Genomic DNA, 24,097 nt, shown 5'->3' with positions numbered 1-24,097 from the left:
TACTGGGCGGAAACAGGCCGTTTTATGGGCGTGTGGGAAAAAACGCTACCGTTTCCGGAAAAAACGCAGGAGTGGCTGGAGAAACGGGGGAGTGTCTGGGCGAACGCTGGGTGTGTTTGTGACGTCAAACCAGGAACGACAAGCACTGAACTGATCGCAGATGCCGAGTAAGTCTGGAGCTACTCAGAAACTGCTACGAGGTGTGTAATCGCAATATTGCAAATACATCGTTCGCAATTTTAAGATGCTAAGATTCACTCCCAGTAGGCGGCGGCTTAGCATGAGCAAATCTGCTAAAATTCACTTGCGAGCGAACAACTCGGAATGACCCCCAATATCAGGCCACATAGCTTCCATCAGAACACTACTCCAGTTACCAGAAACTCTGACACAGGCCCGTAGTCATAGACGATCCAGTGGCCTCTGCTGAGCTCTATAATGAGTTGGTGAAGGAAGTGAACATGCTGACTCTGTTGTGCAGTGCTGCTTATGTACGTTTTTGTGCCTGAAATTTTATAAGAATTTTGCTCTGAGATTGTAGTTCACAACCAGACCGTCAGATTGTGTCTACTCTACCTACGCATTGCACTTCCGGAAACTTATTGCACACCCCTCGTAAATGCAGCTTTCCAAAATAATGAATAGACTGCTAGGAATTCCATGTATTTTATAGGTCAATTGGTCTGTTGTACTGAGTTAGTATCTTATAAGGAGAGTGGCTAAAACAAATAATGATTCCACAACTGGATGTTCTGATGGTACTAGAAAAGGCAAATTTTATTTATAGGGGAAACTTCTTTTGGAAGACAAAATATGTGAGCAGAACTTTTTTTTAAAGGGGCCCCTTTAAAAATTCGTCCAAGTTTGGCCGGCATGGTTCTTGGTTTCCACAAAAATGGCAAATTTTTTGCTCTCTTGTAAGAGCCTTAAGAGATAACAGAGCCTATAGTTGGAGTAAGTTATCTGAGGAAAATTAACAGCTGTCTCATGGTAATCTACTGAAGCACTGGCAAGATGGTTAGAGGCGTCAGGGAACCTGAGAATCCCAATAGGTTTGGTTTTGAGTCAAAGAGACCAAGTGGTTAGAATGGTATGCTGGAGGCTAGGTGCCTTATCTTCTGTTAATTGGTGCACCAGTTTAGTGGTTTTATTATATAAAAGAATGAAAATAATGAGTGCTCTCCTTGTGGAATCTGTGCAACGTGGCAAGGGGGGTACACACGGGGCGATGTGTGCTGAGTGATCTAGCACAGACCGCTCAGCACACATCTCTCCCCCCGCTCAACAGCGGGAGCGTAGGAGGGGGGGCCGCTCACTTCACACAGCGGTGAAGTGAGCGACCTGACATGTAGACACAATCTAGTGTCAGCGATATCGGCGCGCATGGCCGCACATTGCTATCGCTATGGGGCATACACACCGAGCGATGTATGCTTCTTTTCTAAGCAATCTAGTCAGATTGCTTAGAAATCAAGCAAAAATCGCTCCGTGTGTACCCCCCTGTAGGGTGACACTAGGTGGGGAGATACTGTATGTAGCAAAGTGAATGACATACCACATACTTTCTCTTACGTCCTAGAGGATGCTGGGGACTCCGTAAGGACCATGGGGTATAGACTGGCTCCGCAGGAGACATGGGCACTCTAAAGACTTTAGATGGGTGTGCACTGGCTCCTCCCTTTATGCCCCTCCTCCAGACCTCAGTTAGATCCTGTGCCCAGAGGAGACTGGGTGCACTGCAGGTGAGCTCTACTGAGTTTGTCTGTAAAAGACTTTTGAGAGGTTTTTTATTTTCAGGGAGCACTGCTGGCAACAGGCTCCCTGCATCGTGGGACAGAGGGGAGAGAAGCAGACCTACTATACTGATAGGCTCTGCTTCTTAGGCTACAGGACATCATTAGCTCCAGAGGGAGTCGGAACGCAGGTCTCACCCTCGCCGTTCGTCCCGGAGCCGCGCCGCCGTCCTCCTCACAGAGCCGGACGATAGAAGCCGGGTGAGTATGAGAAGAAAGAAGACTTCAAAGGCGGCTGAAGACTTCAGATCTTCATTGAGGCACCGCGCAGCGGTAATGCTGCGCGCCATTGCTCCCGCATTTACACACACACTGGTGGCACTGTATGGGTGCAGGGCGCAGGGGGGCGCCCTGGGCAGCAATTATGAAACCTCTAGGGGCACTGGCATAGGTATATACTGCGGAGGCTGTATATTGCAAAAAACCCCGCCAGTATAAGTATTTGAGAGGGACCGAAGCCCGTCGTTGAGGGGGTGGAGCTTGATCCCACAGCACTAACCAGCGCCATTTTCTCCACAGCACGCTGCAGAGAAGCTGGCTCCCCGGACTCTCCCCTGCTGAACACATGTACAGAGGGCAAAAAAGGGGGGGGGGGGGCACATTTATTTGAGTATATTTATATAAAAGAGCTGTACTGACTGGGATTTCATTCCAGTGTCCGGTGGCGCTGGGTGTGTGCTGGCATACTCTCTCTCTGTCTCTCCACTCAGGGATATATATATATATATATATATATATATATATATATATATATATATATATATCCCTGAGTGTGCGGGGGTGTCGGTACGTGTGTGTCGGCATGTCTGAAGCGGAAGGCTCATCTAAGGAGGAGGTAAAGCAGGCGACGCCGACACCTGATTGGTTGGATATGTGGAATGTTTTAAATGCAAATGTGTCTTTATTACATAGGAGAATGGACAAAGCAGAGTCCAGAGAAAAAACAGGGAGTCAATCCATGGCTTTGGCTGTATCACAGGGCCCTCCAGGGTCTCAGAAACGTCCCCTGTCCCAAGTAGCAGACACAGATACCGACACGGATTCTGACTCCAATGTCGACTACGATGATGCGAGGTTACACCCAAGGGTGGCCAAAAGTATTCATTATATGATTATTGCAATAAAAGATGTTTTGCATATCACAGATGACCCCTCTGTCCCTGACACTAGGGTATGCATGTTTAAGGAAAAGAAACCTGAGGTAACCTTTCCCCCATCTCATGAGCTGAACGCGTTATTTGAAAAGGCTTGGGAAACTCCAGACAAGAAACTGCAGATTCCCAAGAGAATTCTTATGGCGTATCCTTTCCCCGCACTGGACAGTTTACAGTGGGAATCCTCGCCCAGGGTGGACAAGGCTTTGACGCGCTTGTCCAAAAAGGTGGCGCTACCATCTCCAGACACGGCAGCCCTCAAGGATCCTGCTGATCGCAGACAGGAAACTACCTTAAAATCAATTTATGCACATACGGGTGCCTTGCTCAGACCGGCAATAGCGTCGGCTTGGGTATGTAGCGCAGTAGCAGCATGGGCAGATAACTTGTCATCTGACATTGATACCCTAGATAGGGATAGCATTTTATTGACCTTGGGTCACATTAAAGATGCAGCCTTATATATGAGAGACGCTGCGAGAGACGTGGGGCTGTTAGGTTCAAGAGCCAACGCCATGGCAATTTCTGCTAGGCGAGCCCTGTGGACCCGCCAATGGACGGGTGATGCCGACTCAAAGAGACATATGGAAGTTTTGCCTTACAAGGGTGAGGTTTTATTTGGGGAGGGTCTCGCGGACCTGGTTTCCACAGCTACTGCGGGTAAATCTACTTTTTTACCTTATGTTCCCCCACAGCAAAAGAAAACACCACAATATCAGATGCAGTCCTTTCGGTCGCATAAGTCCAGAAGAGGTCGGGGCTCTTCCTTCCTCGCCAGAGGTAAAGGTAGAGGGAAAAGAGTGCCTGCTACGGCTAGTTCCCAGAAGCAGAAGTCCTCCCCGGCTTCTACTAAATCCACCGCATTACGCTGGGGCTCCGCTGCGGGAGTCCGCGCCGGTGGGGGCACGTCTTCGGCTCTTCAGCCAGGTCTGGGTTCAGTCAGACGTGGATCCTTGGGCTATGGAAATTGTATCCCAAGGCTACAAGCTGGAATTCGAAGAGGTGCCTCCTCGCCGATTTTTCAAATCGGCTTTACCAGCTTCTCCCCCAGAGAGGGAGATAGTTTTAGCTGCAATTCAAACACTGTGTCAACAGCAAGTGATTATCAAGGTTCCCCTAGTCCAACAGGGGAAGGGGTACTATTCAACTCTGTTTGTGGTCAAGAAACCGGATGGCTCGGTCAGACCCATTCTGAATCTAAAATCCCTAAACCTGTACTTGAAAAAGTTCAAGTTGGAATCGCTCCAAGCAGTTATCTCCAGCCTGGAAGGGGGGGATTTTATGGTGTCTCTAGACATAAAGGATGCATACCTTCATGTCCCCATATATCCCCCTCATCAGGCGTACCTGAGATTCGCTGTACAGGACTGTCATTACCAGTTTCAGACGTTGCCGTTTGGGCTCTCCACGGCCCCGAGGATTTTCACCAAGGTAATGGCGGAAATGATGGTGCTGCTGCGCTGGCAATTATCCCGTACTTGAACGATCTCCTGATAAAAGCGAGATCGAGAGATCAGTTACTGAAAAGCATGTCGCTCTCCCTGAGAGTGCTGCAGCAGCATGGCTGGATTCTAAATCTACCAAAGTCACAGTTGATTCCAACGACTATCGGCTATCTTTCTTAGGCATGATTCTGGACACGGAACAGAAGAGGGTTTTTCTCCCAATGGAAAAAGCCCAGGAACTCCAGAACATGGTCAGAGACCTGCTAAAACCAAAAAGAGTGTCAGTCCATCAATGCACTCGAGTACTGGGAAAAATGGTGGCGACCTACGAGGCATCCCCTTCGGCAGGTTCCATGCAAGGACGTTTTAGTGGGACCTTCTGGACAAGTGGTCGGGGTCCCATCTACAAATACATCAGAAAATAAGCCTGTCCCCCAGGGCCAGGGTGTGTCTCTCCTGTGGTGGCTGCAGAGTACTCACCTTCTCGAGGGTCGCAGGTTCGGCATTCAAGACTGGGTTCTGGTGACAACGGACGCGAGCCTCCGTGGTTGGGGAGCAGTCACACAAGGAAGAAATTTTCAGGGACTATGGTCAAGCCAGGAGGCTTGTCTACACATCAACGTACTGGAATTGAGGGCCATATACAACGACCTACGACAAGCGGTGAATCTTCTTCGCGGCCTACCGGTGCTGATTCAATCAGACAACGTCACAGCCGTGGCTCATGTAAACCACCAAGGCGGGACAAGGAGCAGAGTGGCAATGGTGGAAGCAACCAGGATTCTTCGCTGGGCGGAAAATCACGTAAGCTCTCTGTCAGCAGTCTTCATTCCGGGAGTGGACAACTGGGAAGCAGACTTCCTCAGCAGACACGATCTCCATCCAGGAGAGTGGGGACTTCATCAAGAAGTTTTTGCAGAGATAACAAGTCGTTGGGGAATTCCTCAAGTAGACATGATGGCGTCACGCCTCAACAAGAAGCTTCGGAGATATTGTGCCAGGTCAAGGGACCCTTAGGCAGTAGCAGTAGACGCCCTGGTGACACCATGGGTGTTCCAGTCGGTCTATGTGTTCCCTCCTCTTCCTCTCATCTCAAAAATATTGGAAATCATAAGACGAAAAAGAGTGCAGAAAATACTCATTGTTCCAGATTGGCCTCGAAGGGCCTGGTATTCAGATCTTCAGGACATGCTCACAGAAGATCCATGGCCTCTTCCTCTCGGGGAGGACCTGTTGCAGCAGGGGCCCTGCGTGTTCCAAGACTTACCGCGGTTATGTTTGACGGCATGGTAGTTGAACACCGAATCCTAGCTGGGAAAGGTATTCCGGAGGAAGTCATCCCTACTCTGATAAAGGCTAAGAAGGAGGTGACGGCGAAACACTATCACCGTATCTGGAGGAAGTATGTATCTTGGTGTGAAGCCAAGAATGCTCCTACGGAAGATTTCCACCTGGGCCGTTTTCTCCACTTTCTACAAACAGGAGTGGATATGGGCCTAAAGTTAGGCTCCATTAAGGTACAGATTTCGGCCTTATCAATATTCTTTCAGAAGGAATTGGCTTCTCTCCCGGAAGTCCAAACTTTTGTGAAGGGAGTACTGCACATCCAGCCTCCTTTTGTGCCCCCAGTTGCACCATGGGACCTTAACGTGGTGTTACAGTTCCTAAAATCACACTGGTTTGAACCTCTTCAAACTGTTGAATTAAAATTTCTCACTTGGAAAGTGGTCATGTTGCTGGCCTTGGCATCTGCAAGGCGGGTGTCCGAATTGGCGGCTGTCTCACAAGAGCCCATATCTGATTTTCCATGTGGATCGAGCAGAGTTGAGAACTTGTCCTCAATTTCTGCTTAAGGTGGTTTCATAATTTCATATGAACCAACCTATTGTGGTGCCTGTGGCTACGGGGGACTTAGAGGATTCCAAGTCCCTTGATGTAGTCAGGGCCTTAAAAATGTATGTATCCAGGACGGCTCGAGTTCGGAAAGTTGGCGCTCCTGCTTCTAAGCAGACTATTGCTTGCTGGATCTGTAACATGATCCAGCAGGCTCATTCTACGGCTGGATTGCCGGTACCAAATTTGGTAAAGGCTCTTTCCACTAGGAAGGTGGGCTCTTCTTGGGCGGCTGCCCGAGGTGTCTCGGCATTGCAACTTTGCCGAGCGGCTACTTGGTTGGGTTCAAACACTTTTTTGCTAAATTCTACAAGTTTGATACCTTGGCTGAGGAGGACCTCATGTTTGCTCAATCGGTGCTGCAGAGTCATCCGCACCCTCCCGCACGGTCTGGAGCTTTGGTATAATCCCTATGGTCCTTACGGAGTCCCCAGCATCCTCTAGGACGTAAGAGAAAATAAGATTTTAAACCTACTGGTAAATCTTTTTCTCCTAGTCCGTAGAGGATGCTAGGCGCCCGTCCCAGTGCGGACTGAATTCTGCAAGACTTGTATATAGTTATTGCTTACATAAGGGTTATGTTACAGTTTTGATCAGTCTCTGGCTGATGCTGTTTTGTTTCATACTGTTAACTGGTTCGTATGTTCCTAGTTGTACAGTGTGGATGGTGTGGGCTGGTATGTATCTTGCCCTTAGATTAACAAAAATCCTTTCCTCGTACTGTCCGTCTCCTCTGGGCACAGTTCTCTAACTGAGGTCTGGAGGAGGGACATAGAGTGAGGAGCCAGTGCACACCCATCTAAAGTCTTTAGAGTGCCCATGTCTCCTGCGGAGCCCGTCTATACCCCATGGTCCTTACGGAGTCCCCAGCATCCTCTACGGACTAGGAGAAAAAGATTTACCGGTAGGTTTAAAATCTTATTTTTTTAATTAATTCAACTATAACGGCTTCTAGCAGGCAGCAGAGCTAATCCGCTTTATACAAGGAAACCAGGATCTGTTAGCCTAAGGTAATGGAAAAACATGGATTTAATGCCAGCAAATTAGAACAGAGTAGGGATGGGGACTCTAAGGTAAGTTTCCATCACCATTTGAACATCTGCTGTGCTTCAAATGCGTATCACTCGTCCTTAGCAACTAAGACATTATAAGAGTACATTTTTTTTTTAGGTGAGGGGTGATAGATGCTGGGCAAGCTGGCCGATCCAGTAGTCTGTTGGATTATGTTATTGTAGTGCTAGAGATCACTAATATCACTTTTCAACCAAAAATTCAGGTCAGATGGGCCAGACTGTTTACAATGCACCTTGGACCCAGGTTATTTCCGGTTCATCCCCTGTTGCACTGAACTGCATGGCTGTCCAGCTTGTCACTCACAGACACTCCCTTGAGGAGGACCTCTGCATGCAGATATGTCCTCTTACATCCTTGCTGCAGTCACCCTAAACAGCCTTTGAAGTTGCGCCATGCCGTGGCGGGACTCGGTGGCGCAGAGCGTCTATTTTTGCATTTTTTTTTTTCTGCATCCGAAATGCCACGTTAGTGTTTTCCAGAAAAACACTGTAGCTTAGCATTTTGTATGCACAGTTACACACAGAATATAGGTATGTTGCATGTCATTTTAATCAGCAGAAGCCGCTTGTGCGTCTTATTGCATTACTTTGTGAACAAGACACATTTTATGGGAAAACCGCAAAAAAGATGCTCAGCGCTACCGAGTCACACAGCACTCACACATTATGTGACTTGTAGCGCTTGAAGCAAAGATGTAAGAGGACACATCTATACACAGCCAATCAGCAGCTTTTAAGCAACCAGGGTCATCGGATTCCCAGGTCACTCGACCCGGGTTATGTTTGAAGAACCCTTTTACACTGAGCCACGACTTCAGTAGACCCAGCAGTAAGCCAGGTTACTGCAGCAGTGGCAAATAAACTTTTATTTTGTGGAAGCTGTCAGCTATACTGACAATTGATACAAACTATTATCTTTAAGATGACATTCAGAAAGTGATTCTATTACATTCTCACTGAAACACATTTCCCCCCCCCTTTTTTTATATGCAGGTGTGTGTGTGTTTTTCTTTATATCGCCCTTGAATTAAGGAGTTTCTTTTTATGATAAATTAATGCACAGTTTCGCTGCCCAAGACCCTATCACAAAGATGGTCGTGTCAATTCAATGGTTTAAATTAAAAGACTATGGTTTGATACTGTATATTAAATAAGGTGCCATTTGGCCAAACTAAAAGTAATTTTGATAATGTTTTCGTTTTATTGGTTTTCTTGTTAATTGAGTCTATTGATATACTGTGTTTTTATTTTTATTTTTTTCTGCAGTTTATACCAAAGAAGAACCCCCAGGATGTTAAAGAGGTAATTTTATCATTAATATGTTTTATATAAAGTTGGTGCTTAAAGCTGCTGCTTAAAGCCAAGTAATAGTGACGGATTAATGTAAAAAGAAAAAATACATTCCAATGTTTTGCTCATATTGAGACATAACCCAAGATTTGTAACTTTTAGTTTATGTAGCAAAATAAGATTTTACTCACCGGTAAATCTATTTCTCGTAGTCCGTAGTGGATGCTGGGAACTCCGTAAGGACCATGGGGAATAGCGGCTCCGCAGGAGACTGGGCACAACTAAAAGAAAGCTTTTAGACTACCTGGTGTGCACTGGCTCCTCCCACTATGACCCTCCTCCGAGCCTCAGTTAGGATACTGTGCCCGGAAGAGCTGACACAATAAGGAAGGATTTTGAATCCCGGGTAAGACTCATACCAGCCACACCAATCACACCGTATAACTTGTGATACTATACCCAGTTAACAGTATGAAATATAACTGAGCCTCTCAACAGATGGCTCAACAATAACCCTTAGTTAGGCAATAACTACATACAAGTATTGCAGACAATCCGCACTTGGGATGGGCGCCCAGCATCCACTACGGACTACGAGAAATAGATTTACCGGTGAGTAAAATCTTATTTTCTCTGACGTCCTAGTGGATGCTGGGAACTCCGTAAGGACCATGGGGATTATACCAAAGCTCCCAAACGGGCGGGAGAGTGCGGATGACTCTGCAGCACCGAATGAGAGAACTCAAGGTCCTCCTTAGCCAGGGTATCAAATTTGTAGAATTTTGCAAACGTGTTTGCCCCTGACCAAGTTGCAGCTCGGCAAAGTTGTAAAGCCGAGACCCCTCGGGCAGCCGCCCAAGATGAGCCCACTTTCCTCGTGGAATGGGCTTTTACTGATTTAGGATGCGGCAATCCAGCCGCAGAATGCTCCAGCTGAATTGTGCTACAAATTCAGCGAGCAATAGTCTGCTTAGAAGCAGGGGCACCTATTTTGTTGGGTGCCTACAGGATAAAAAGCGAGTCAATTTTCCTGACTCAAGCCGTCCTGGAAATATAAATTTTTAAGGCCCTGACTACGTCCAGTAACTTGGAATCTTCCAAGTCCCTAGTAGCCGCAGGCACTACAATAGGTTGGTTTAAGTGAAAAGCTGATACCACCTTAGGGAGAAACTGGGGACGAGTCCTCAATTCTGCCCTATCCATATGGAAAATCAGATAAGGGCTTTTACATGACAAAGCCGCCAATTCTGACACACGCCTGGCCGAAGCCAAGGCCAATAACATGACCACTTTCCACGTGAGATATTTCAAATCCACAGTTTTAAGTGGCTCAAACCAATGTGATTTTAGGAAACTCAACACCACGTTGAGATCCCAAGGTGCCACAGGAGGCACAAAAGGGGGCTGAATATGTAGCACTCCCTTTACAAATGTCTGAACTCCAGGCAGTGAAGCCAGTTCTTTCTGGAAGAAAATCGACAGAGCCGAAATCTGGACCTTAATGGAACCCAAGTTTAGGCCCATAGTCACTCCTGACTGTAGGAAGTGCAGAAAACGACCCAGCTGAAATTCCTCTGTTGGGGCCTTCCTGGCCTCACACCACGCAACATATTTTCACCAAATACGGTGATAATGGTTTGCGGTTACTTCTTTCCTGGCTTTTATCAGCGTAGGAATGACTTCCTCCGGAATGCCCTTTTCCTTTAGGATCCGGAATTCAACCGCCATGCCGTCAAACGCAGCCGCGGTAAGTCTTGGAACAGACAGAGCCCCTGCTGTAGCAGATCCTGTCTAAGCGGTAGAGGCCATGGGTCCTCTGATATCATTTCTTGAAGTTCTGGGTACCAAGCTCTTCTTGGCCCATCCGGAACCAAGAGTACCGTTCTTACTCCTCGTCTTCTTATTATTCTCAGTACCTTTTGGTATGAGAGGCAGAGGAGGGAATACATAAACCGACTGGTACACCCACGGTGTCACTAGAGCGTTCACAGCTATCGCCTGAGGGTCCCTTGACCTGGCGCAATATCTAGTTTTTTGTTTAGGCGGGACGCCATCATGTCCACCTGTGGTCTTTCCCAACAGTTTACCAACAGTTGGAAGACTTCTGGATGAAGTCCCCACTCTCCCGGGTGTAGGTCGTATCTGCTGAGGAAGTCTGCTTCCCAGTTGACCACTCTCGGAATGAACACTGCTGACTGCTGGTGGTGAGAACTATCCTTGCCTACTATCAAGAAATCTTCACAACATAGGGTTCTGTTTTGCTGGAGAACTCACAGAAATTGACCTTATTACAAACATTACTATACATTTGTTGTTCAATTTTGTTTTTTTGCATGTAGACATCCGGTAATCATTGGAACAATAGAAAGAAATTAATGAAGGACTACGAAGATTGCATGTGATGTATATTATATTTTTCTTTTTGATATATTACTTCTTTGTAAAGTAGCGCCTTTGATCTTCCTTCCATTTATTGTTTTTTCACTTGTTTCTTGTGTGATCTGGATTTGGGCGGATCATAGGAAGGTTAGGATTGGGCTGCTAACTTCATTGCGCCAGAACTCATACATATCTATTTTTACTGCTGACAGTGCTAAGACGTGATTTTCCGCCCATCGGAGAATCCTTGTGGCTTCTGCCATCGCCATCCTGCTTCTTGTGCCGCCCTGTCGGTTTACATGGGCGACTGCCGTGATGTTGTCTGATTGGATCAGTACCGGCTGGTTTTGAAGCAGAGGCCTTGCCAGACTTAGGGCATTGTAAATGACCCTCAGCTCCAGAATATTTATGTGTAGGGGCGACTCCTGACTTGACCAAAGTCCTTGGAAATTTCTTCCCTGTGTGACTGCCCCCCAGCCTCGAAGGCTGGCATCCGTGGTTACCAGGACCCAGTCCTGTATGCCGAATCTGCGGCCCTCTTGAAGATGAGCACTCTGCAGCCACCACAGTAGAGATAACCCTGTCTCCAAGGACCAGGGTATCAGCCGATGCATCTGAAGATGCGATCCCGACCACTTGTCCAAGAGGTTCCACTGAAAGGTTCTTGCATGGAACCTGCCGAATGGAATTCTGCTTCGTAAGAAGCTATCATTTTTCCCAGGACTCGTGTGCAGTGATGCACCGATACCTGTTTTGGTTTCAGGAGGTCTCTGACTAGAGATGACAGCTCCTTGGCTTTCTCCTGCGGGAGAAATACTTTTTTCTGTTCTGTGTCCAGAACCATCCCCAGGAACAGTAGGCGTGTGGTAGGAACCAGCTGTGACTTTGGAATGTATAGAATCCATCCGTGCTGTTGTAGCACTTCCCGAGATAGTGCTACTCCGACCAACAACTGCTCCTTGGACCTCGCCTTTATAAGGAGATCGTCCAAGTACGGGATAATTAAAACTCCCTTTTTTCGAAGGAGTATCATCATTTCTGCCATTACCTTGGTAAAGACCCTCGGTGCCGTGGACAGTCCAAACGGCAGTGTTTGGAATTGGTAATGGCAATCCTGTACCACAAATTTGAGGTACTCCTGGTGCGGATGGTAAATGGGGACATGTAGGTAAGCATCCTTGATGTCCAGGGATACCATGTAATCCCCGTCCTCCAGGCTTGCAATAACCGCCCTGAGCGATTCCATCTTGAACTTGAATTTTTTTATGTATGTGTTCAAGGATTTCAAATTTAACATGGGTCTCACCGAACCGTCCGGTTTCGGTACCACAAACAGTGTGGAATAGTAACCCCGTCCTTGTTGAAGTAGGGGCACCTTGACTATCACCTGCTGGGAATACAGCTTGTGAATTGCCTCTAGCACAGCCTCCCTGCCTGAGGGAGTTGTCGGCAAGGCAGATTTGAGGAAACGGCGGGGGGGAGACGCCTCGAATTCCAGCTTGTACCCCTGAGATACTACTTGAAGGATCCAGGGATCCACCTGTGAGCGAGCCCACTGATCGCTGAAATTTTTGAGGCGGCCCCCCACCGTAACTGGCTACGCCTGTAGAGCCCCCGCGTCATGCGGTGGACTCAGAGGAAGCGGGGGAAGAATTTTGATTCTGGGAACTGGCTGACTGGTGCAGCTTTTTCCCTCTTCCCTCGTCTCTGTGCAGAAAGGAAGCGCCTTTGACCCGCTTGCTTTTCTGAAGCCGAAAGGACCGTACCTGATAATGCAGTACTTTCTTAGGCTGTGAGGAAACCTGAGGTAAAAAATTTTCTTCCCAGCTGTTGCTGTGGATACGAGGTCTCAGAGACCATCCCCAAACAATTCCTCCCCCTTATAAGGCTCTATGTGCCTTTTAAAGTCAGCATCACCTGTCCAGTGTCGGGTCTCTAATACCCTCCTGACAGAATGGACATTGCATTAATTCTGGATGCCAGCCGGCAAAATATCCCTCTGTGCATCCCTCATATATAAGATGACGTCTTTAATATGCTCTTATGTTCGCAAAATAGTATCCCTGTTTGACAGGGTCACAGACCACGCTGCAGCAGCACTATCTGCAGGTCTCAGTCTAGTACCTGAGTGTGTAAATACAGACTTCAGGATAGCCTCCTGCTTTTTATCAGCAGGTACCTTCAAAGTGGCCGTATCCTAAGACGGCAGTGCCACCTTTTTTGACAAACGTGTGAGCGCTTTATCCACCCTAGGGGATATCTCCCAGCGTAACTTATCCTCTGGCGGGAAAGGGTTACGCCATCAGTAACTTTTTAGAAATTACCAGTTTCTTATCGGGGGAACCCACGCTTTTTCACACTTCATTCACTCATTTGATGGGGGAACAAAACACTGCCTGCTTTTTCTCCCCACACATAAATCCCTTTTTTAGTGGTACTTGGGTTAATGTCAGAAATGTGTAACACATTTTTTATTGCCGGGATCATGTAACGGATGTTCCTAGTGGATTGTGCATATGTCTCAACCTCGTCGACACTGGAGTCAGACTCCGTGTCGACATCTGTGTCTGCCATCTGAGGGAGCGGGCGTTTTTTGAGCCCCTGATGACTTTTGAGACGCCTGGGCAGGCGCGGCTGAGAAGCCGGCTGTCCCACAGCTGTTACGTCATCCAGCCTTTTATGTAAGGAATTGACACTGTCGGTTTATACCTTCCACCTATCCATCCACTCTGGTGTCGGCCCCACAGGGGGCGACATCACATTTATCGGCATCTGCTCTGCCACCACATAAGCCTCCTCATCAAACGTGTCGACACAGCCGTACCGACACACCGCACACACACACAGGGAATGCTCTGACTGAGGACAGGACCCCACACAGCCCTTTGGGGAGACAGAGAGAGAGTATGCCAGCACACACCAGAGCGCTATATAATTTAGGGATTAACACTATATTGAGTGAATTTTTCCCAATAGCTGCTTGTATATACAATATTGCGCCTAAATTTAGTGCCCCCCCCCCCCCCCCCTCTTTTTAACCCTTTGAGCCTGCAAACTACAGGGGAGAGCCTGGGGAGCTGTCTTCCAGCTGCACTGTGAAGAGAAAATGGTGCCAGTGTGCTGAGGGAGATAGCTCCGCCCCTTTTTCGCGGACTTTTCTCCTGCTTTTTTATGGATTCTGGCAGGGATATTTATCACATATATAGCCTCTGGGGCTATGTATTGTGATATATTTGCCAGCCAAGGTGTTTTTATTGCTGCTCAGGGCGCCCCCCCCCCCAGCGCCCTGCACCCTCAGTGACCGGAGTGTGAAGTGTGTATGAGGAGCAATGGCGCACAGCTGCAGTGCTGTGCGCTACCTTGGTGAAGACTGATGTCTTCTGCCGCCGATTTTCCGGACCTCTTCTTGCTTCTGGCTCTGTAAGGGGGACGGCGGCGCGGCTCCGGGAACGAACACCAAGGCCAGTTCCATGCGGTCGATCCCTCTGGAGCTAATGGTGTCCAGTAGCCTAAGAAGCCCAAGCTAGCTGCAAGCAGGTAGGTTCGCTTCTTCTCCCCTTAGTCCCTCGATGCAGTGAGCCTGTTGCCAGCAGGTCTCACTGTAAAATAAAAACCCTAAAATAAACTTTCTTTCTAGGAGCTCAGGAGAGCCTCTAGTGTGCATCCAGCTCGGCCGGGCACAGAAATCTAACTGAGGCTTGGAGGAGGGTCATAGTGGGAGGAGCCAGTGCACACCAGGTAGTCTAAAAGCTTTCTTTTAGTTGTGCCCAGTCTCCTGCGGAGCCGCTATTCCCCATGGTCCTTACGGAGTTCCCAGCATCCACTAGGACGTCAGAGAAAGTAAATTTATCAACTATTTTCAAGTGTACTGAAACACACTGGAGGCAGCCATTTTGTGCGTCAAATAAATATTCATAAAAGTGCAGCCTATCAGTGGCATCATTCAGGCATGTCTCCGATCTGGTCCTAGCGAAATGATTACTAGAAACCTTCTAAAGGAGTTGAAAGTCTAGCTGTCATTTTAAAGAATGTACTAGATAGCTGGAATGTGATTAGTGCTATGGCCAACTCCTCTACTTGTCCTCTTTAGCAGGTATGTATCAGGAAATTCACTTCCATGTGTATTATAAGGGTTATCTTTCTCCTTCTCGCAGTCCTCCTATGTGCCCTGATGCCACTTTACACTAGGGATGGACATCGCATTGCGATGGTTCACAACCACTGACGGTTTCGCTGCGATGGCAGTGGTATTACCATTCGATGTTGGCATTCTGATATTTGCTGCCATCGAATGGTAAACATTTGATGGTGTCCCGATGGTCCCGTCGCCAGTCACAGCCCTGGCTGGCCACACTGCAAATGTTTTGCACATGCGTGGCTGCGCTGCAGAGGTATGCACATGCACAAACGGGTTTATTTTGCGCATGCGCAAATCATATGATTTTTTTTCTATTGGATTCTTTATGGTCATTTTACCATTGCATTGAAATATTCGGCCATCATTTGATGATAGGCTTCCTATGTTCATCCTTACTTTATACCATTGTCTTTTGAATTGTCCACTCATCAAGAATTTTTGGCTCCAAGTTAAATGGGGGTTTATTTTGCGCATGCGCAAATCATATGATTTCTCTGACGTCCTAAGTGGATGCTAGGACTCCGTAAGGACCATGGGGAATAGCGGCTCTGCAGGAGACTGGGCACAACTATAAAGAAAGCTTTAGGTCTAACTGGTGTGCAGTGGCTCCTCCCACCATGTCCCTCCTCCAGTTAGAATCTTGTGCCCGGCTGAGCTGGATGCACACTAGGGGCTCTCCTGAGCTCCTAGAAAGAAAGTATATTTAGGTTTTTTATTTTACAGTGAGATCTGCTGGCAACAGACTCACTGCAGCGAGGGACTAAGGGGAGAAGAAGCGAACCTACCTAACAGGTGGTAGTTTGGGCTTCTTAGGCTACTGGACACCATTCGCTCCAGAGGGATCGACCGCAGGACCCAACCTTGGTGTTCGTTCCCGGAGCCGCGCCGCCGTCCCCCTTACAGAGCCAGAAGCACGAAGAGATGCACAGAGGGATATTTGCCGGCTGGCATCCAAAATTAGTGCAATGTCCATTTCTGCCAGGAGAGGGTTATGGACTCGGCAGTGGACAGGAGATGCAGATTCCAAACGACACATGGAAGTTCTGCCTTATAAGGGTGAGGAGTTGTTCGGGGATGGTCTCTCGGACCTCGTTTCCACAGCAACAGCTGGGAAGTCTACATTTTTACCCCATGTTCCCTCACAACCAAAGAAAGCACCGTATTATCAGGTACAGTCCTTTCGGCCCAATAGGGGCAAGCGGGTTAAAGGCGCGTCCTTTCTGCCCAGAGACAGAGGTAGGGGAAAGAAGCTGCAGCATACAGCCAGTTCCCAGGAGCAAAAGTCCTCCCCCGCTTCCTCTAAGTCCACAGCATGACGCTGGGGCTCCACAGGCGGAGCCAGGTATGGTGGGGGCCCGTCTCAAATATTTCAGCAATCAGTGGGCTCGCTCACGGGTGGATCCCTGGATTTTTCAGATAGTATCTCAGGGATACAAGCTGGAATTCGAGACGTCTCCTCCCCGCCGTTTCCTCAAATCTGCCTTGCCAACCACTCCCTCAGGCAGGGAGGCAGTGTTACAGGCAATTCACAAGCTGTATTCACAACAAGTGATAGTAAAGGTGCCCCTACTTCAACAAGGAAGGGGTTACTATTCCACAATGTTTGTGGTACCGAAACCGGACGGTTCGGTGAGACCCATTTTAAATTTGAAATCCTTGAACACATATATAAAATAATTCAAGTTCAAGATGGAATCGCTCAGGGCGGTTATTGCAAGCCTGGACGAGGGGGAATAGATGGTATCACTGGACATCAAGGATGCTTACCTGCATGTCCCCATTTACCATCCTCACCAGGAGTACCTCAGATTTGTGGTACAGGATTGTCATTACCAATTCCAGACGTTGCCGTTCGGTCTATCCACGGCTCCGAGGGTCTTTACCAAGGTAATGGCCGAAATGATGATACTCCTTCGAAAGAAGGGAGTTTTAATTATCCCGTACTTGGACGATCTCCTGATAAAGGCGAGGTCCAGAGAGCAGTTGTTGGTCGGGGTAGCACTATCTCGGGAAGTGCTACAACAGCACGGCTGGATTCTAAACATTCCAAAGTCATAGCTGGTCCCTACGACACGTCTACTGTTCCTGGGGATGGTTCTGGACACAGAACAGAAAAAAGTGTTTCTCCCGGAGGAGTAGGCCAAGGAGCTGTCATCTCTAGTCAGAGGCCTCCTAAAACCAAAACAGGTGTCGGTGCATCACTGCACGCGGATCCAGGGAAAAATGGTAGCTTCCTACGAAGCGATTCCATTCGGCAGGTTTCATGCAAGAACCTTTCAGTGGGACCTGTTAGACAAGTGGTCCGGATTGCATCTTCAGATGCATCGTCTGATAACCCTGTCTCCAAGGACAAGGGTGTCTCTGCTGTGGTGGCTGCAGAGTGCTCATCTTCAAGAGGGCCGCAGATTCGGCATACAGGACTGGGTCCTGGTGACCACGGATGCCAGCCTTCGAGGCTGGGGGGCAGTCACACAGGGAAGAAACTTCCAAGGACTATGGTCAAGTCAGGAGACTTCCCTGCACATAAATATTCTGGAACTAAGGGCCATTTACAATGCCCTAAGTCAGGTAAAACCCCTGCTTCAAAACCAGCCGGTACTGATCCAGTCAGACAACATCACGGCGGTCGCCCATGTAAACCGACAGGGCGGCACGAGAAGCAGGACGGCGATGGCAGAAGCCACAAGGATTCTCCGATGGGCGGATAATCACGTGTTAGCACTGTCAGCAGTGTTCATTCCGGGAGTGGACAACTGGGAAGCAGACTTCCTCAGCAGGTACGACCTCCACCCGGGAGAGTGGGGACTTCATCCAGAAGTCTTCCAAATGATTGTAAACCGTTGGGAAAGGCCACAGGTGGACATGATGGCATTCCGCCTAAACAAAAAGCTAGAAAAGTATTGCGCCAGGTTAAGAGACCCGCAGGCGATAGCTGTGGACGCTCTAGTGACACCGTGGGTGTACCGGTCGGTTTATGTCTTCCCTCCTCTTCCTCTCATACCAAAGGTACTGAGGATAATACGGAGAAGAGGAGTAAGAACTATACTCATTGTTCCGGATTGGCCAAGAAGGGCTTGGTACCCGGAACTTCAAGAAATGATCTCAGAGGACCCATGGCCTCTACCGCTCAGACAAGACCTGCTGCTGCAGGGGCCCTGTCTGTTCCAAGACTTACCGCGGCTGCGGTTGAACACCGGATCCTGAAGGAAAAGGGCATTCCGGAGGAAGTCATTCCTACGCTGATTAAGGCTAGGAAAGAAGTAACCGCAAACCATTATCACCGCATATGGCGAAACTATGTTGCGTGGTGTGAGGCCAGGAAAGCCCCAACGGAGGAATTTCAGCTGGGCCGTTTCCTGCACTTCCTACAGTCAGGGGTGACTATGGGCCTTAAATTGGGTTCCATTAAGGTCCAGATTTCGGCTCTATCGATTTTTCTTCCAGAGAGAACTGGCTTCACTTCCTGAAGTTCAGACTTTTGTTAAGGGAGTGCTGCATATTCAGCCGCCTTTTGTGCCTCCAGTGGCACCTTGGGATCTCAACGTGGTGTTGGATTTCCTAAAGTCACATTAGTTTGAGCCACTGAAAACCGTGGATTTGAAATATCTCACGTGGAAAGTGGTCATGTTGTTGGCCTTGGCTTCGGCCAGGCGTCTATCAGAGTTGGCAGCTTTGTCATGTAAAAGCCCTTATCTGATTTTCCATATGGATAGGGCAGAATTGAGGACTCGTCCCCAGTTTCTCCCTAAAGTGGTATCAGCGTTTCATCTGAACCAACCTATTGTGGTGCCTGCGGCTACAAAAGACTTGGAGGTTTCCAAGTTGTTGGACGTAGTCAGGGCCCTGAAAATATATGTTTCCAGGACGGCTGGAGTCAGGAAAACTGACTCGCTATTTATCCTGTATGCGCCCAACAAGTTGGGTGCACCTGCTTCAAAGCAGACTATTGCTCGCTGGATCTGTAGTACGATTCAGCTTGCACATTCTGCGGCTGGACTGCCGCATCCTAAATCAGTGAAAGCCCATTCCACGAGGAAGGTGGGCTCTTCTTGGGCGGCTGCCCGAGGGGTCTCAGCTCTACAACTTTGCCGAGCAGCTACTTGGTCGGGGTCAAACACATTTGCAAAATTCTACAAGTTTGACACCCTGGCTGAGGAGGACCTAGAGTTTGCCCATTCGGTGCTGCAGAGTCATCCGCACTCTCCCGCCCGTTTGGGAGCTTTGGTATAATCCCCATGGTCCTTACGGAGTCCCAGCATCCACTTAGGACGTCAGAGAAAATAAGAATTTACTCACCGGTAATTCTATTTCTCGTAGTCCGTAGTGGATGCTGGGCGCCCATCCCAAGTGTGGATTGTCTGCAATACTTGTATATAGTTTAACTACAGGGTTATTGTTGAGCCATCTGTTGAGAGGCTCAGTTGTTATCATACTGTTAACTGGGTATTGTATCACGAGTTATACGGTGTGATTGGTGTGGCTGGTATGAGTCTTACCCGGGATTCAAAATCCTTCCTTCTTGTGTCAGCTCTTCCGGGCACAGTGTCCTAACTGAGGTCTGGAGGAGGGTCATGGTGGGAGGAGCCAGTGCACACCAGTTAGACCTAAAGCTTTCTTTATAGTTGTGCCCAGTCTCCTGCGGAGCCGCTATTCCCCATGGTCCTTACGGAGTCCCAGCATCCACTACGGACTACGAGAAATAGAATTACCGGTGAGTAAATTCTTATTTTTTTTTCTATTGGATTCTTTATGGTCATTTACCATTGCATTGAAATATTCAGCCATCATTTGATGATAGGCTTCCTATGTTCATCCTTACTTTATACCATTGTCTTTTGAATTGTCCACTCATCAAGAATTTTTGGCTCCAAGTTAAATGGCATGCTTTAGAACACCTCCTAAATTTTCTCCCCCAATCTTCAGAGTGGGCTAGTCCGTGGATTCCTTCCACACTATCTAGGACTACACTGGGCAGTAAGACGTAATCTCTGCAGTAGCAAAGTAGTGCATATTGCAGCAGAGGATTCATGTTAGCACTCAATCCTTAGCGCTTCTTCATGAAAAATTGTTCTACATATTTACATGTATTGATTGGAGTTTTCCCTTCATAAACTCTTTAGTCCAATCCTTTGAAGTGTGGGAGAGCTTTATAGATACTTTGCCTTTGGAAACAAAATCACAAATTTAAATTCTGATTCCAGGATCCAAGCTGGTATGGATCTTGGGTAATCTCTAATGACTTCCCAATCATAAAAAAGATGATGTTTTTGTGTATATCCATGATGGTGCCTTTTTCAGGTTTCAGTCAGTTTTTCCTCATATGCTCCCCTTCTCCCCCTTTCCCCTCCTTCTCTCCTTTTATTCTCTTCAGCATGTACTGTATGTCTAGTATGGTTGTATTAGCATTATTTCTATTGTTGTCAGTTCTAAAAGGATTATTTGCCTCTAAAAATGTTTTTGTTTACAAATTATTATCAAGCGTCTTGTCCGGCTCCAAGATTTTAACCCACAACTCTGTTCCATATGCTGATGACGGGATTCCGGTAGTCAAAATCCCGCGCTGGAATCCCGACACTATTCGGAATGCCAACCCCAGCATGCCGAATGAGGTCTCCAGCCCGGCACCGGAATTCCGACAGCCAAGATCCCAAACGCTTATCCACAGCCACGCCTGAAAGATACACTGCATGGGAGGGTTAGGCTGTGGGAATGGGGGGTTGGGTTTAGGCAGCCGGCTACTTGAATGCCTACGGTGTGGTCTGTGCTATTAAAATACGTAGTCGCATTTACTGTGTAAAATGCATTTGATTACATACCGGAAAACATCTTTAAATTCAATAAAATACAAACCTCTTTGTAAACATCCCTTTAAAAAATCAAATGGCAATCTGCTTCCCTGCCATGGACTGATTGCAAATAAAAAATTTGAATAGATGTCAGTAACCACACTTCTAATAGCATCCGTGTGAGGCAACAACATGGAAACAGTCTATGATCTAAGTGCTAACTGTTTGACATTATTTTGCACAAGGGGTCGAGCACCTGCAAGTGATACGCCACCTGACAGGCAATTAGGAATCTTTGAAAAGAGCGAGATGAAACAGGCACCTAATAATGTTGTAGCCTTAGGTTACTATTGTGAAGAAAAACAGTGCAAGTAGTGCATGCATACCAGAAATATGCTAACGTCAGTTTATCTGTTGATAATAGCGCCATCTGTTGATAATAGGGCCTTCTCCCTTCCAGTGTCAGTCAGCGGACACCCACGTGTGATAACCACTTAGTGGATGGTAGGTCATTCACTCATAGTAGAGGGTATTCCATTAAACAATGAGAATCACAATAGTGTAATAATGCCAAATACCTATTAGGGCAAGAGAGAGGGGTGTGATACTATGATGTGCTGGCGTGCTGAAAAAGTGCCAATGTGTGTACCCTAAAAAAAATAATCTTTAAAGCTTATCACCCCACCTCACAAATGGATCAGCTTCACAGCAGTTCGAGTGGGTGTAAGAGACAAATCCACGATGTGTAATATGTTATATGAATTATACATTTATTTATCAAGACACCGTAAAACAAAGTAAAAACAAAAGCATACAATAAAGATAGAAATGGTGGTTATATGTGCCTCTATTGCCAGTATACAGGCAGTCCTTAGGATTTGGTGGATTGATCCAAAAGTAGCAAATCCAAGGAGATAGAGCAAGTAAGTAATTCCAGTGTCCATAGTCCATACAATGCTAGCAACATACAGAAGGGGAAGTTGTAGCAGTCCAGGCCCTATGCATTTCGTCTACTGTAGGACTTTGTCAGGGGTGTAAAATAGTTACAACAAATGACGTCTGTTTGAGCTTCTTGCCAAGCCAGCTGGCTCATTTGCACTGAAGTTTTGGTGTATGAACCATTATTGAGGTCTGCATGGGGTAGACAATACTTCAACTACCCCTTCGTCCTATATTCCACCACTTTAAGCGTAAAGAGGCGTGGTTGCAAAACTTGTGCAAATCTACATAGGGATGGTTGCAAAATAGTTTTTGCAGTTTAAAATATTACAATTTGCATTAAGAAATATAAAATGCACTCACGCCTAATTTACATAAGCTCCTCTATATAGAGTTGTTATTGTATATATCTTGGTGTACTTATGTGGCATTGATTAGTTTCTTGACGTCATGCTAATACCCTTTCCTGTACACAAGCTTTCTATCTGAAAATAGGAAGCAGCATTGATGGAACAAAAAGCAGTCTGTATAAAGCGCACCTGAAAAATACAATAGATTTGGTCTCACTGGAAAGATTAAGTTCTGCTTTTCACATTCTTTAGACCGTAATTTAAAAAGACTCTACTAAGAAACCTCATTTGAAAACCAGTGGGTCTTAAAATAAGAATTTACTTACCGATAATTCTATTTCTCGGAGTCCGTAGTGGATGCTGGGGTTCCTGAAAGGACCATGGGGAATAGCGGCTCCGCAGGAGACAGGGCACAAAAAAGTAAAGCTTTACTAGGTCAGGTGGTGTGCACTGGCTCCTCCCCCCATGACCCTCCTCCAGACTCCAGTTAGGTACTGTGCCCGGACGAGCATACACAATAAGGGAGGCATTTTGAATCCCGGGTAAGACTCATACCAGCCACACCAATCACACCGTACAACTTGTGATCTAAACCCAGTTAACAGTATGACAACAGAAAGGGCCTCTTAAAGATGGCTCCTTAACAATAACCCGAATTAGTTAACAATAACTATGTACAAGTATTGCAGATAATCCGCACTTGGGATGGGCGCCCAGCATCCACTACGGACTCCGAGAAATAGAATTATCGGTAAGTAAATTCTTATTTTCTCTATCGTCCTAAGTGGATGCTGGGGTTCCTGAAAGGACCATGGGGATTATACCAAAGCTCCCAAACGGGCGGGAGAGTGCGGATGACTCTGCAGCACCGAATGAGAGAACTCCAGGTCCTCCTTTGCCAGGGTATCAAATTTGTAAAATTTTACAAACGTGTTCTCCCCCGACCACGTAGCTGCTCGGCAGAGTTGTAATGCCGAGACCCCTCGGGCAGCCGCCCAAGATGAGCCCACCTTCCTTGTGGAGTGGGCTTTTACAGTTTTAGGCTGTGGCAGGCCTGCCACAGAATGTGCAAGTTGAATTGTGTTACAAATCCAACGAGCAATCGACTGCTTAGAAGCAGGTGCGCCCAACTTGTTGGGTGCATACAATATAAACAGCGAGTCAGATTTTCTGACTCCAGCCGTCCTTGCAATGTATATTTTTAAGGCTCTGACAACGTCCAACAACTTGGAGTCCTCCAAGTCGCTAGTGGCCGCAGGCACCACAATAGGTTGGTTCAGATGAAATGCTGATACCACTTTAGGGAGAAAATGCGGACGAGTCCGCAGTTCTGCCCTATCCGAATGGAAGATTAGATAAGGACTTTTATAAGATAAAGCCGCCAATTCAGATACTCTCCTGGCAGAGGCCAGGGCTAGTAACATAGTCACTTTCAATGTGAGATATTTCAAATCCACCTTTTTCAATGGTTCAAACCAATGGGATTTGAGGAAATCTAAAACTACATTTAGATCCCACGGTGCCACCGGAGGCACCACAGGAGGCTGTATATGCAGTACTCCCTTGACAAAAGTCTGGACCTCAGGGACAGAGGCCAATTCTTTTTGGAAGAATATTGACAGGGCCGAAATTTGAACCTTAATGGATCCCAATTTGAGACCCATAGATAATCCTGATTGCAGGAAATGTAGGAAACGACCCAGTTGGAATTCCTCCGTCGGAACCTACCGATCCTCGCACCACGCTACATATTTTCGCCAAATGCGGTGATAATGTTTCACGGTGACTTCCTTCCGTGCCTTAATCAAGGTAGGAATGACTTCTTCTGGAATGCCTTTCCCTTTTAGGATCTGGCGT

The 24,097-nt window shown here is 47.2% G+C and overlaps 1 protein-coding gene across 4 annotated transcripts in view; it reads left to right on the top strand.

The window, feature by feature from the left end:
- SNX15 (sorting nexin 15) overlaps positions 1-24,097 on the top strand; it is a 109,439-nt gene that overhangs the window by 14,177 nt on the left and 71,165 nt on the right. For all 4 annotated transcript variants that reach the window (XM_063944829.1, XM_063944827.1, XM_063944826.1 and 1 more), the window contains one exon: positions 8,625-8,660. In XM_063944829.1, coding sequence (XP_063800899.1) covers positions 8,625-8,660 — 36 coding nt within the window. The remainder of the gene's footprint in view (positions 1-8,624; positions 8,661-24,097) is intronic.

Source organism: Pseudophryne corroboree, chromosome 11 (assembly GCF_028390025.1).
Source record: "Pseudophryne corroboree isolate aPseCor3 chromosome 11, aPseCor3.hap2, whole genome shotgun sequence".
NCBI lineage: Eukaryota > Metazoa > Chordata > Amphibia > Anura > Myobatrachidae > Pseudophryne > Pseudophryne corroboree.
This window is presented reverse-complemented; position numbering and strand designations above follow the sequence as displayed.